Source organism: Chiloscyllium punctatum, chromosome 17 (genome assembly GCF_047496795.1).
Source record: "Chiloscyllium punctatum isolate Juve2018m chromosome 17, sChiPun1.3, whole genome shotgun sequence".
In the NCBI taxonomy this organism is placed as follows: domain Eukaryota; kingdom Metazoa; phylum Chordata; class Chondrichthyes; order Orectolobiformes; family Hemiscylliidae; genus Chiloscyllium; species Chiloscyllium punctatum.
The window spans coordinates 53,420,405-53,436,075 of record NC_092755.1 but is presented as its reverse complement, the minus strand read 5'-3'; the positions used below and the strand labels follow the sequence as shown (position 1 = coordinate 53,436,075).

The 15,671-nt window shown below is 39.7% G+C and overlaps 1 protein-coding gene across 4 annotated transcripts in view; it reads left to right on the top strand.

Annotated features, from left to right (window-relative positions):
* The window catches only part of LOC140487842 (paxillin-like), a 158,838-nt gene that overhangs the window by 102,236 nt on the left and 40,931 nt on the right, over nt 1–15,671 (top strand). For all 4 annotated transcript variants that reach the window (XM_072587145.1, XM_072587149.1, XM_072587147.1 and 1 more), the window contains one exon: nt 14,540–14,766. In XM_072587145.1, coding sequence (XP_072443246.1) covers nt 14,540–14,766 — 227 coding nt within the window. Of the gene's footprint in view, nt 1–14,539; nt 14,767–15,671 lie in introns of those variants that run through there.

The following is a 15,671-nucleotide window of genomic DNA, read 5'->3' as shown; positions in this document are numbered from 1 at the left end:
CCCTTAGTATTGAATTCTCTCATTAGATGCAGAAAGGATGTTTCTTCTTCTGTGTGAAGACCTTGAGGCTGGTACAATTGCAACATTTAAGAGGCATTTGGATGGGTAAATGAATAGGAGGGTTTTGGAGGGATATGGGCTGGGTGATGGCAGGTGGGACTAGATAGGGTTGGGATATCTGGTCGGCATGGACAGGTTGGACCGAAGGGTCTATTTCCATACTGTTCATCTCTATGACTCTGACTCTAAGTCTGTTCTTACTCTTCTAAGCTCTGACAGATTCAACCTTAGCCTGTCCAAGATTTCCTCATTAGACAACCCACTCATTCCTGGTATTAGTCTTGTATTCTCTGAGCTGCCTCCAACACATTTATATCCTCTCTTAAATAAGATTACCAATACTGTGCAGAATATTCCAGGTATTGTCTCACCATAGCCGTGTATAAACAAAGCATAACCGTCCTTTTTTTTTATTCATTTCTACTCATGAGAAATAGCATTCTATAAACTTTTGTAATTACTTACCATATCCGCACACTAACCCTTCGTGATTCATGCACAAAAGGATTTAGATTGCTCTCCATCTCAGAATTCTTCTCTCAAGTGATGAGTAAGCCTGATTTTTACAAATGGGTCAATCCTCATGGACCTGTTGCAATTTCTTTGAGGCAATTGGGAATTAAGGAACTCACAATTATAAAATGCCTTGCATGACCTTGGGAAATCCTAAAGCAATATAAACCAAGCAAATACTTCTGAAGTGTTTTAAAATAAGATAAATTTGCCAAAGTATCACCAGACCACACCATACTGTCTCGTTCAAGAGATGACTGGTGGGAGTTTAACCTGAGAATCACCACTTCTCAGCCAAGGGGAGAGATTGAGAAGGAGAGTCACCTCATGGTAACCTTAGCTAGTGTCGGAAGTGAACCCATGCTGCTGGCATTACTCTGCATTGCAAACCTGCTGTCCCATCTCACCCTAACCCTCACTGAGCTAACTGAACCTGTTTTAAAGTGTTTTAATTATTGTTGTATTGTAGCAAAATATGGTTGTCAATTTTCGCACACTAAATTCAAGCAAACAATGTTAAAATATATGTCTTTGCTCAAAGAACATGACTAAATGTTGGCATGGATTTGTCAATGAGTGAAGTATACTGGTTAGTGGATAAGTCTCACATTTGAAAAGTTTCATATTTCAGGTTTTGGAGATATTAAATATTCTTGCAATGAAAGGTCAATTAACTCATTAGCATTGGCTTGACAGAACAGAAAATAAATGTCATTGTGATGTTGGAAGGTAGAGGGTGAAATGACTAACTTTTCCAGCAGTTGATTAGAGATTTCTCACCATATTGCCTATTAACATAGAAGAGCATAATTCTAGTTGTAATTAAAATCTAATAATTAAAAGTTATTTAATATAATATAAAGGAGATTAATAACAAGAAATATCTGGACAAATTAATAGATATAGTCTGGAAAGGAAACTGCAGTGTAATATAGATTATTGAAGGGTGACACATGATTGTGCATTGCCTATTGGTAAGCCTAAATACAATTTGTCCTATTTTGAGATGGTTGGAAACGATTCTGAAATTCAAGTAGTATTTGAGATGAGTCTGTTTTAGTTCAGAATCTTGGATGAAGGTATCTATCAACAACTTCTGGAATTTGCATCACTAAATCTAGCTGTTTGTCTCTCTGATTGAGTTCCACAACTAAAATAAACTTGGACTACAGTTCTGGTAGACTGAGCCGGATTTAATAGTGTAAACTTTTTGTATGTGTGGTGGGGGGTGGTTGATTCATGGACATCAGTTTACATGACTCCAAATTAAACTAACACAAGTTATTTTAAATTTGTTTAAAAATAGTAGTTATATTGTCAGAATTCAAGGTCACCTTGGATTTGTAAAGCTGAAAATGAGCAAAGACCTATATTGCTCTACTCACCCAAATTTATCAGAAGCACGATGTCAACTCAACCAACAGAATTTCTTTCACTCTATTTAGTCTCTACAAATCATTCTTTCACTTGTTTTTTATGTAGTCTTGCTAGATTTCATCATGAAATGCCCTTGATTCCTCAGTTTTGCATTCTCTTTGGCTATATCTCCAATTTTGATACCTGTACACAAAATTGACATAGGTTGTATGAGGTCCTTACCAAATAACAAAATTTAATAAGAAAAACAAATTTGTTTTACAGCTATGCTAAAGCGCAGTTGTTGATTGTAGATGTAGAAGGAGAAAGTGCTCAAAATAAATTGATAGATTTGTTTTCAACGAATTGCACTGAAAGTCTTTAACTATTAATATTTAATTTGATTCCAGTTGTTACTTAAAGGAACAAATTCTGTACTCTGGTTTGCTCTACTTTTGCTGAAAATTATTTATGATATTATGATGTGAAAAAACACCTCCAACCTATTTGGAATTGAGCTCCCAGGATATTGCTGAAGAGCAGTCATAAATCTGCACAGGCTGGACTATTTCACTGGCAAATACATGAACCACTGTGCCTCTGATGCAAGAAATACATGAAGCAACTACTTCACACACACACGGCATGATCTGAATTGGTTGAGGGAAGAGTGTTGAACACAATGAATATTTGGATGTCTTCAAGTCATATAATTAGATCTTTAGTGTTTGCTTGAACCATTAGTGTAGATGGGTGCAATCTCAGTTTAGTACCTCAGTTCCCTTCACTTCATCACAATGTCAGCTCAGTTTATGTGCTTTGCAGTGGTTAGAAACCGCAACCTTCTACTTATGATAAGAGAGCTGTTAAAATGGCATTTTACAAACTGTGGAAACTTGGCTTTTGACAAAAAAAGGATATTGCAAGAACATGTTTCAAGTGATTTTGTAACTCTTTTCACGTCAAATAAACTCAGCTTAAATTAGAATGCAATACCATGCAGCTTCAGTGATAATTGGGAGAAATTTTAACTCTTGAAGGAATCAAATCAAATTGTATTGATGCGAATATGGCATTTTGCTATCGACAGCAATCCTAAAGCTACAGTTTTTTTAAAAATGCATTCATTCACTGAGTGCGGGCATCACTGGCTACATCAGCATTTATTGGCCATCCCTAATTACCAGAGGGCAGCCAAGGGTCAACAATTTTGTTGTGGGTCAGTAGTCAAATGTAGGCCAGACCAGGTAGAGCTGACAGTTTCCTTTCATCAAAGGATATTAGTGAACTAGATGAGTCTTTCCTGACAATCGACAATAGATTCGTGGTCATCAATAGGCTCTTAAATTCAGACTTTTTATTGAATTCAAATTCCACCATCTGCTGTGACAGGATTTGAACCTGCATTCCCAGAAAGTTACCTGGGTATCTGGATTAGGATCCAGCAATAATGCCACTAGGTCGTCATCTATCCAAGTGCTGCCTTGTAAATTTATTCATAGCAAAGAGAAAAGCATCCTCTTGGACAGTTGAACTTCACCAATATTGTGGAGTTTTTGACCTTCAGTAATTGTAATTGCTTTTTCCACAGATTGATGGTTAGAAATTAATAGAAATGCACAGGACCAGCAAGGACGGTTGCAGTCCATCTGATTGATCCCAGATACGAGTCAGACTATTGAGAAAATTTAAAAAAAACTGCATTTGCACAGCTTCAAACTAAAAATAATTCAATCCAGTAAATTACTACATTCCGTCATCAGCAATGTAATGATAGAAGTTGCTGTTAGTGCTATGAAGCAATAATTTGCTCACCAGTGCTCACTTTGGGTTCCACCAGGATGACTTGGCTGCAGATCCGTTTACAGCCTTGGTTCAAACTTACATTTGGTATGAAATTTTCTAGAGCTCCTAGTAGTTCATTTGCCGTATGAGTTCTAAGATTCTGCAGCTGTTAAACATTGAAGCATTTACTGATCATGCCAGAGCTTGACAAGCAGCTGAAATGTTTTGAACAAAAATCAGCATGTGAATGAAACACTTAAGGTAACTTGTGACAAGGAATAGATATCTCAAAAATTGTGAATCATCTCAAATTTCTGGACATTCTCTGCTACTTTGCCAAAAGCCTTCTGCAAGCACATCTTACTATCGGCCTCTACAAGTTTCATTAAATTTGTGGATTGGCAGGTTTAGTTGTCCATTAAGTTCATGACAGAAACTTGACTACAGTAATTAATGTCTTGATAATTGAATGTGAGCTATTAAAAATATTGAGTCTCATTCCATCTGGGACTAAATTTTTTGTTGGAGATGTTATGGATGGGTGAGAAAGAACTACTGCAGGGTGAAGGGTTCACATTTTTGGATCATTGGAATTTCTTCTGGAGTAGAAGTGACCTCTATAAGAAGGCAGATTGCACCTGAATTGGACGAATATACTGGTAGGGAGATTTGCTAGAGCTGCTTGGGAGGATTTAAATTAGTTGGGGTTGAGGGGGGGGACCCAGGGAAATAGTGAGGAAAGAGATCAATCTGAGACTGGTACAGTTGGGAAAAGGCGCAAGTCGGGCAGGCAGGAACAAAGCAGGGAAAGAGGTAGGACTGATAAATTGAACTGCATTTATTTCAATGGCAGATGAACTCAGCGCGTGGCTAGGACTGATAGCTAAATGTTCCAGGGTACAAATGTTATTGGAAGGATAGAAAGGGAAGCAAGAGAGGAGGGGGAGTAGTGATTTTGATAAGAGATAGCATTACGGCTGTATTTAGGGAGAATATTCCTGGGAATGCATCCAGGAAGTTATTTGGGTGGAACTGAGAAATAAGAAATGGATGATCACCCTCTTGGGATTGTATTGTAGACCAATACTCAGCAGGAAATTGAGAACCAAATTTGTAAGGAGATATCAGTTATCAGTAAGATTAATAGGGAGGTTATGTTAGGAGATTTTAACTTTCCAAATATAGACTGGGACTGCCATAGTGTTAAGGGGTTACATGGAGAGAAATTTAAGTGTGTACAAGAACTTTTTGATTCAGTATGTGAATGTATCTACTAGAGAAGGTGCAAAATTTCACCTATTCTTGAAGTAAGGCAGGGCAGGTGACTGAGGTGTCAGTGGGGGAGCTGTTTGGAGCCAGTGACCATAATTCTATTAGTTTTGAAATAGTGATGAAAAAGGTCAGACAGATTCTAAAAGGTGAAGTTCTAAATTGAAGAAAGGCCAATTTTGATGGTATTAGGCAAGAACTTTCAAAAGTTGATTCGGGGCAGATATTTGTAAGTAAAGGGACAACTGGAAAATAAGAAGCCTTCAAAAGTGAGATAACAAGAGTCCAGAGATAGTATATTCCTTTTAGGGTGAAAGGCAAGACTGGTAGGTGTAGGGAATGCTAGATGACTGGAGAAATTGAGGTTTTGGTTAAGAAAAAGAAGAAAGCACATGGCAACTAGACAGCAGAGATAGAGTGAATCCTTGGAAGAATATAACGACAATAGGAGTATACTTAAGAGGGAAATCAGGAGCGCAAAAAGGGGACATGAGGTAACTTTGGCAAATAGGGATAAGGAGAATCCAAAGGGATTCTATAAAAATGATAAGGACAAAAAGTTAACTAGGGAGAGAATAGGGCCCCACAAAGATCAGCAAGGCCGCCTATGTGTGGAACCGCAGGAGATGGGAGAGATACTAACTGAGCATTTTGCATCAGTGTTTACTGTGAAGGAGGACATTGAAGATATAGCATGTGGGGAGCTAGATGGTGACATGAAAAATAATCAACTAGGAAAACTTGAGGACTGCTGATGCTGGAGATCGGAGTCAAAGAGTGGTGCTGGAAAAGCGCAGCCGGTCAGGCAGCATCTGAGGAGCAGGAGAGTCAATATTTCGAGCCATTCCTGATGAAGAGCTCAGGCTCGAAATGTCGACTCTCCTGCTCGCATGCTGCCTGACTGGCTGTGCTTTTCTAGCACCACACTTTTTGACATCTTGAAAAATGTCCATATTACGGAGGAGGCGGTGCTGGATGTCTTAAAATGAATAAAGGTGGATAAATCCCCAGGATCTGATCATGTGTACCCTAAAAGTCTGAGAAGCTAGGAAAGTGATTACTGAGCCCCTTGCTGAGATACTTGTATTATTGATAGTCACAGGTGAAATGTCAGAAGACTGGAGGTTGGCTCATGTGGTGCCACTATTTGAGAAAAGTGGGAAGGAAAAGCCAGGGAACTGTAGACCAGTGGGCAAGTTGTTGGAGGGAATCCTGAGGGACAAGATTTACATGTATTTGGAAAGTGAAGGACTGATTAGGGATAGCCAATATGACTTTGTGCATGAGAAATCATGTCTCACAAATTTGATTGAGCTTTTTGAAAAAGTAAAGAAGAGGATTGATGGGGCAAAGCATGGACAAGGCAAAGCAGTGATCTATATGGATTTCAGTATGGCTTTCAACAAGGTTCTTTGTAGTAGACTGGTTAACAAGGTTAAATCTCATGGAACGTAGGGAGCACTAGCTGTTTGGATACAGAACTGGCTCAGAGGTAGAAGACAGAGGGTGGTGGTAGAGGGTTGCCTTTCTGACTGGAGGCTTGTGACCAGTGGTGTGCCACTGGGATCAATGCTGGATCCACTGCTTTTAGTCACTTATATAAATGATTTAGATGTGAACATAGGAGGTATAGTTAGTAAATTTTCAGCCAACACCAAGGTTGAAGGCATGTGGATAGCGAAGAAGGTTACTTCAGAGTACAATGGAATCAGGTGGGCCAGTGGGCCAAGGAGTGGCAGACTGAGTTTAGTTTCAATAAATGAGGTGCTACATTTTGGAAAGGCAAATCGGAGAAGGACGTATGCACCTTAATGGTAAGGTCCTAGAGAGTGTTGCTGAACAAAGAGACATTGGAGTGCAGGTTCATACTTTTTTTGAAAGTGCAGTTGTAGGTAGATAGGATAGTGAAGGAGTTTGGTATGCTTTCTTTAATGGTCAGAACATTGAATATAGGAGTTGGGGGGTAATGTTGCCACTGTACAAGACATTGGTTATGCCACTTTTGGAATATCATGTACAGTTCTGTTCTCCCTCCTAACGGAAGGATGTTGTGAAACGTGAAAGGGTTCAGACAAGATTTACAAGGATGTTACCAGGGTTGGAGAATTTGAGTTATAGGGAGAGGTTGAATAGGCTAGGGCCATTTTCCCTGGAGTGTCGGAGACTGAGGGGTAACCTTAGAGGTTTATATAATCATGAGGGGCATGGATAGGATAAATAGACAAAGTTTTTTCCCCTGAGATGGCGGAGTCCACAACTAGAGGACATAGGTTTAGGGCGAGAGGGGAAAAATTTAAAAGGGAGCTAAGGGGCAACTTTTTCACAGAGAATGGTGCGTGTATGGAATGAGCTGGAAGTGGTGGAGGCTGCTACAGTTACAACATTTGAAAGGCATTTGGATGGGTATATGAATAGGAAGGGTTTTGAGGGATATGGGCTAAGTGCTGACAAATGGGACTAGGTTAGCTTAGGATATCTGGTCGGCATGGTCAAGTTGGACTGAAGAGTCTATATCTGTGCTGTATATCTCAATGACTTTATGAAGCCCTGTTCCCTTCTCTGGTCTCCAGGATAGGTATCCTCTTGAGAAGAGGTTTGTGCTTAACCTGTGTGTGTGTGTGTGTGTGTGTGTGTGTGTGTGTGTGTGTGTGTTGATACTTTGCGTATCAGTAGCAAAACCTTTTATGAGTATAAATGAAGAGGATTGTTTAATGAAGTGTTCATCCCGAGTATCCAATCTTATGCTACTTACTTGCCAATCGCATACACTCTCGAGGAAAGTGCAGTTAACGAAAATAGTTTCTAACTTGCAAAACTGCACTATTATTTTGTTTAAATCATGGAATCATAGAATCCGTATAGTGTGGAACAAGCCAAGTGGCCCAACAAGTCCACACTGACTCTCCGAAGAGTAACTCACCCAGACCCATTCCCCTACCCTATTACTGTACATTTACTCCTGACTAGTACACTTAACCTACACATCTCTAAACACTGCGGGCAACTTAGCATGGCTAATTCACCTAACCTGCACATCTTTCGGTTGTGGGAGGAAACTGGAGCATCTGGAGGAAAACCACGTAGACACTGGGAGAATGTGCAAACTCCACACAGACGGTCACTCAAGGTTGGAATCAAACCTGGGTTCCTGGCGCTGTGAGGCAGCAATGCTAACCACTGAGCCACTGTGCAGGCCAATGGCTTAGTTTGGAAAGCATATTCTGCACGTCAAATGAGGAGGTGGGTTCAGTCTTGAAGTGTAATGTTTTGTAATCAAACTTTTTGTTGGAGTTGTAACAGGAATTTCTCAGAGATGGACTTTCTGCAGGTCATAAAGTTAGCCACTTATAAATATTTCCTAATCAAGCTGTTACAAGATATTATTACACACCCCCAGATCTCGTGGGACGTGCCTGGGCTCCTGGCTCTGAGAGAAGTGTTCTATGCCAAGAGCCCTCCAAGTTAGCAATTTTAAACTTGTCACCAGGAAGTAGTTTTGCTGTAATGAATTCAAAAGGAACAGGCTTGGAGACCTTAAGATTTGGTTCTTAAGGCATTGGCATTGGTGCCCCTTTCAGCTACCATGCTGTCTTACTGAAGACAACTTTGATAAGGGGGTCAACACAGATGTCTTATGTGTTTCTCACAGTTCCCTTTTTTAAATATGTTGTTCTTAAGTTTAATAGTCACAAGCCGGATCATTGTGTGGAGGCATTCCCCTGGAGGGCAATGACAGTTATAGACTTAGAATGACCCATTCAAGTCAGGAAATATCTTTTAGACCTCAGGAGATTGGTAGTCACACTTCCTAGTCTAGATTGTTATTTTATCCTTTTGAGACAGTGTGACAGTTGTGAACCCACAGACTAATTCCGATGATCCTTAGCAACATTTGTAGTTGTCATTCTCAGTTTGTAAACGGAAGTTTCCGCACTGAGTACCATTCATATTTTAAAAGCTATGAACATGACGTACTTTCAGTGGGCATGGCAAAGATTTAAATGTTTAAAAATTTCAATATAAACGTGTTATTTATACCATGCTGTTTCTCTCTTCTCTCTATCCAATTTTTCTTTCTTCAGCTTTATTTCTCTATTCGTATCTGATTTGATATTGTATCCTCTGCCTTTAGTTCACTCGCCACCTCACTCCTGCTTATTTCTACATTCTTAATTCTCATTGGCTCAAGAAATTTGCTGGTAGTACTACTAGTTACTAAGGTTGCGGTTGTGCTACACCGGCTTCAGTGTTGTCAACTCTTATTTCAGCAACTTGCAGAGAAAAAAATGTTTCAACTGAATTATGCAAGAAAACCTATTGACTGAGAATACCAAGCGTTTTCTGCTCATGGAACTCCTGTGCCGCCTTGATTGAATGAGTTTAGAAAACTTATGAAGTTCCCTATTATATCTGCAATTCCATGTACTTCAAATAATGTAATTGTACAGAAATAACACAAAGGCAATGTGGATAATGGGGATCCTGAAGATGTAGCATGCCTGGATTTCCAAAAGATCATTGGTAAGATACCATACAAAAGGTTAATACATAAGGTAAGATCACATGGAGTTAGGAGTAATTTATTAGCTTGGATAGGGGATTGGCTAACCAACAGAAAGCAAACAGTAGGGATAAATGGCTTGCTTTTCTGAGAGGTAAGCTGTAAGTAGAAGGATGCCGTAGGGTTCGGACCTTGGGCTATTTACAACCTATGTTAATGACTTGGATGCTTGGATAGAATGTACTCTGTCAATTTGAGATGACATTAAAATAAGTGGGAGTATAAGTTACAATGAAAAAATAAGAAGTTTTCAAATTGATATTAATAGGTTGGGCAAATGTGCCAAAAATTGGCAGATGAAGTTTAACATTGACAAGTGTGAGGTTATCTATTTTGGTTAAAAGAATAGAAGGGCGACTTATCATCTAAACGGAAAGACACTTCAGAGTGCTTTGGTGCAGAGGGATCTGGGTGTCCTTGTGCATGAATTGCAGAAAACTAGTATGCACTTAGAGCAGGTAATAAAGAAGACAAATGATGTGTTGGCATTTATTGCTAAAGGAGCGGAAATGTATAAAAGTAGGAAAATGCTGCTGCAACTGGACAAGGCATTAGCAAGATCACACCTGGAGTACTGCTTACAATTTTGGTCCCCTTGTTTGAGGAAGGATATGGTTGTATGAAAGGCAGTTCAGAGGTGATTTGCTAGATTGATTCCAGAGATAACCTTGTGTTATGAAGAGTGAGTGCCTAGTTTAGGCCAATACTCTTTGGAATTTAAAAGAATGAAAGGAGATGTAATTGTGGTATGTATAAAGGGGATTGACACAAAGGATGTTTCTTTGTGGGGCAATCTAGACTGAATGGACCAATTCTTAGCACAAGGGGTAGCAGATTTAAAACAGAAGAGGAGAAATTATTTCTTTCAAAGGGTTATGAATCTGGAGAACTTGCGACCTAGTATGGTGGATGCTGGACATTGAATAAATTTGAGGAGAAGGTGGACAGATTTCTAATTAGTAATGGGTTGAAGGGTTATGGAGAGCAAGCAGGAAAGTGAAGTTTAGCAGAGATGAGATCTTCCATGAGCATACTAAATGGCGGAGGGGCTGAATTGCCTACTCCTTCCCCTAGTTCTTATGTTGTTAGATCCTGAAGCCCTGGTTTTAAACATAAGCTGACAGCGGTGAGATGTTAGTGCACTGTGTGTAATATCTAATTAACATAGTATGTGAGGTAACACGCAAAAGTAACACGTATAGCCTGTGTATTTATCCCTGTAACAACCTAGTCTTTAGTGCATTGGGGTGAATGCAAACTCTTAAGTTGACTATTCTCTATTGTTGAAGTCAGCATTTTTTTCCTTTTTGCATTAAGACATCAGTGATGAAACAGCATGTTGCATTGGAAATATGAAGTGTTGGTTACCTAGAGAGGGATTTGTAGCTGATCCTTCATGGAGGATGTAGCAAAAGCAGTGTGCGCAACTGCAAGTTATTGTGATGTAGAAATAGTTGGAGACCCCAGGGGGTCAATCGTCAGTTGAAATGATCAATCACTGATCAGTACCGTAGGCAATCAGCAAATAATATTTCGTTCAGAGTGGTTAGGTAGGCTTATTTGAGCTGCCTGTCCTTGTCAGTTTCTTCCTTCTGCCTGCTTCCTTTTTCTACCTCTTGTTATTTACTCATAATTTTGGTATCTGGATGCAGTAAAATTATGGGATCGTAGGAGTGTTCTTGGAATGTGTCAAGAGTTTGTATGCATGTATCCACATGGCAGCTGCAGGGCAATTTCCAGACATGTTGAGATGATTTGAGTTGGCAACGATACTCGAATGACTCATTGTGCATCAGCAGATAATGGAAACAACTGAGTGGTCGGTGCACAGTGATCCCAGAAAAGGCTGCAAAAGTTGAACATGTAAATACAAGTAGGAATTCAGTTTAGAGGAAGAAGAGCTGCTGCTTTGTTGTCTGCAGTACCCATTGTCATACGTGTAAGCTTGAGACAGTAAGTATTTAAAATTTTGTCTCTGTTGGGGCTTTGTGCAGTTTGGTGTGTGGAAAAAAAACTTCGCCTATATTTTATCTACTTTTGTTTGTTCTCAGTTATCGCAGTGCAGTTGTGTAACTGGATCCAGTATGGGGGAATTTGCAGACAGGGAGACTATCTAATGTGAGCATGTCTATAATATATGTCTCTGTTGAACTTTGCTCAGAATCATTGAGCTAAACGGCAGCTTGAAGACACCTTTGTCAGGGAGGGGGAACAGAGTCAGATCGCTCAGATAAACAGTATCAATGATTACTAGTTTAGCATGTGCAATCTGCTTTCTACTTGTGCGGTCAAACATAACAATTGTTGAAACCGCAGCCAGAAAGCAAGCCATGTCACGTTAGAGCAGGAGATTGTCCGAAAGGGGAAAGGGAAAGAGGTCATCTGCAGAGAGTACAGAGAAATAGAGCGAAAACAAAGAATAAGACCAGTGAAGGATTATAATCTCTGGAAAGAACTAAACATTGGTATGAGCTATATCTGAACCAGGCTACAAACAGGGTCCTGACAGAAAAGGTAAACCAGCTAGAAAGACTTCCAGCTAGTAAATTGAGCAGAGGGATGAAGTGGAAAAGATAGGATTTGAAATTGTTCAAAATCAAATGAAAAGGAAGAGTAGAATAATAGTCAGAAGTTGTGCTTAGGCAATACAGTGAACTGATTTGAGCGAGATAAACTTTTGAAATAAGCAAGCAATACAGTAATATTGAGGGACAGCTGAAAGGATATGATCCAAATATGTGTCCTTTGTACAAATGCAGAAATAAGAAACAAATTGAATGAGTTGCAGATAGAATTCATACAGTGAGGAAGCAAGTCATTCAACCCATTAAGACTTTCCAAAGAGCATCCCATCCAGACCCACCACTATACCTTATACCTGATCCCTGCATTTCCCATGGCAAATCCATCTAACCTGCATATCTTTGAGCTGTGGGAAGAAACTGCAGCACTTGGAGGAAACCCACACAGACACGTAGAACGTGCAAATTCCACACAGACAGTTGCCCAAGGATAGAATTGAACCCGGGTCTTTGGTGCTGTGAGGCACCAGTGCGAACCACTGAGCCACAGTGCTGCCCTGATGTGAATTGAACTCAAGTTTTTAAGGTTCAGGAGGGAAGCTGGGAAATATTTCTAACACAAAGGGTCACAGAAATTCAAAGCTCCCACCTGTATATGAAAGCTAGCTGTTAGATTGATAGGTCTTTCTTACTCAAGGGATATGGGTAAAGATAAGAATATGGAGTTAGGTTACATGTCATTGATGATCATATTGAATGACAGAGTAACTCAAGGAGCTAAATTACCAACTAATGTCACTGTGTTCCTTAAGTAGTAGAATCACTTGGCTAGTGCATTGACAAACAACAGTAAAAACTAAAAGAAATTAAACATCTGGCATTATGACAGATATCTGAGCAGTGTGACATTAACAGTGTGTTTATTGGTGTGTTACTGCACCTTATGGATAGATTTACCTACTGGGATTTTACAGTTTCTGTAGTGCACTCAGGATTTCTGTTCAGATGCCTGTGCTAGAAACGAAATGAGTAACAGGTAAACTTTGTAAAAAATAAAAGCAAATTACTGCGGCTGCTGGAATCTGAAACCAAGAGAGAAAATGCTGGAAAATCTCAGCAGGTCTGACAGCATCTGTAAGGAGAGAAAAGAGCTGACGTTTTGGAGTCTAACTGACCCTTTGTCAAAGCTGGACCGCTTTGACAAAGGGTCAGTTAGACTTGAAACATCAGCTCTTTTCTCTCCTTGCAGGTAAACTTTGTGTTCCTGTCAGGAGAGGGAGCCTAAGGTTTATTCATAAAGGGATGGAGGACAAAAGCAGAAGGTTAGAGTGTATTGTGCAATTTTGAAAGGGCCATGGGGAGCGTTCAGTGCGGTTCACTAAAATAAAATCAGGAATGAAAATGTTTAGTTAGGAGAGGAGAATTGAAACATTGTGGTTCTTTCCATTTGTAAATGAAGGTTGAGGAAATATAAGAGCGTAAGAACTAGGAGCAGGAGTAGACAATTCAGCCCTTGAGCCCACTCTGTGTTTTTAAACGATCATGGCTGATGTCAGCTCAGCCTCAATTCCACATTGCTGACCCACTCCCATGACCTTTCGCCTACTGCTGATTAAAAATTGCATCTCTCCTTCAATTTATTTGCCGCGCAAGTTGATGATGGGAAAGGAGGGGATGTGGAATCTCCTTTTTGGGCTCTCTGTGTACATTGGAGACACTGTCACACTGAAGGTCATCCCCACCAACCCTATCCTTCAACCCTGTTTCTGAGGCTCCAGGTTTGACTTTAGTGGGCTCTTCACAATGGTGAAACGTCAAGGTTTCACTGCACTCTCTAAAGTAATGGATTCCACAGATTCTTAACCCTTTAAGAGAAGGAATTCCTCCTCATCTCTTTTAAATCTGTCGCCCCTTAGCCCAAAACTGTCACTTCTCATTCTAGATTGTCTTACTAGGGGTAACATCTGCTTTACCTTTACTTTGTCATTCTCCTTTAGCATCTTTATACCTCAATTAGATCACTCATTCTTCTAAACTGTAGCAAGCAACTCAATTTCCCTCATAAGCGAAGTCTTGTCTCTGAAATTAATCTATTGAATCTTCTATGAACTGCCTCCAATGTTGATATGTAAATATGATAAACATATTTAAAATTTGAAGAGTTTTAATAAATTATATTGGGAACAACTTTATTTCCAAGTCAATAGAAGAGGGAGAGGTTTCATGCAGCAAGTTGTTAGACCGTTATAATAAATCTTAGTGGAAATAGTGCAAAATATCTTTTGAAATATTTACTTAGTTTCCTTCATAAGAAATGTTTTTGAAGATTATATGGAGAATGGGACCATATGGAGAGTGCTTTCAGAGAGCAGGAAGGACAGTGAGGTTAATTTTCGTGCTCAATGAAAAACTGTCAGTTTTTCTAACAGTAATGTATCTTTAGCTTAATTATTATCCCTCCTTTCTCTTCCAGATGCCTTGCTGGCTGACCTAGAGTCAACAACTTCGCATATTTCAAAAAGGCCCATTTTTATCCCGGAGGAGACTCCATATTCCTATCCAACAGGAAGCCATATTTGCCAGGACGTATCTGTGGCCCCACCAGTGCCACCACCCCCCTCTGCTGATGCTTTGAATGGAGTAATCATTGATACAGTTGAACAGTGGCAGTCTCCTGTTTCACGATATCCACAACAACAGGTAGGTATAAGCCAATCACTGGCTCATTTTTTCACTTGAAGGTTGTAATTTTATAATGCGCTCTCCTTCCACCCCCCCCACCCCGAATCCTCCAGTGGCACTTTTGCCTATATTTTTCAACATTAATTTGAACACCATCTCACCATAATCAATTCTTTGATGCTCCTTTAACTCCTCTGTTAGAGTATTAACAGAATGAGCACATGGTTAAAGCAAATTCATACTGCCCTGGGTCGAGTATGCCTCCTTGATTAAAGTTACTTAGTTTAACGTTGATGCTCCAGTGAACAAAATGAGTTCACTGCAGCTTAATGTTACTGGCGGTGATAGACAGGAAAGGTGTGCCTTTAAATCCTGCCTGTAATAATCATGTTCAAGAGCAGCCACTTCATAATTGCTTTCTGAAAAGTAGGTAACATCATACATACATGTATCATCTGAAAGGATATAATTTCTTAACCAAGTTGGGAAGGACTGTTGCTTAATTTGCTGAAGTTGAGGGAAAAATGCAACAATTACATTTTCTTATGTGCTGATGAAATATTAATGTTCCCTGTTATTGATTTTGAACTGCGAGGTGTGGGGTTAACCATGATGAGTTTGGGGGAATATAGTTAGAGTATGCATTGGGACAGTAATATAGACCATGTGACACTAGGCGTAAAACGTGGGAGAGTTTGTAATATAACTGATTTTCAAGTCAGCAACCCTTTTGCTCTGCACCACAATTTTGACAGGCATTACAGAACCAAGTTCAAATCAACTCAGCTAAGCTAATTTCCAGCGTCCTTTAAAAATCATTCCACTGAACCCTAATCTTCCAGATCTGATTTCCCACCACCAAGAACCACCTTGGCAACTCGTTGTTCCTTAAATCTCTGACAGTCTGATTTGTTTTGTACCCT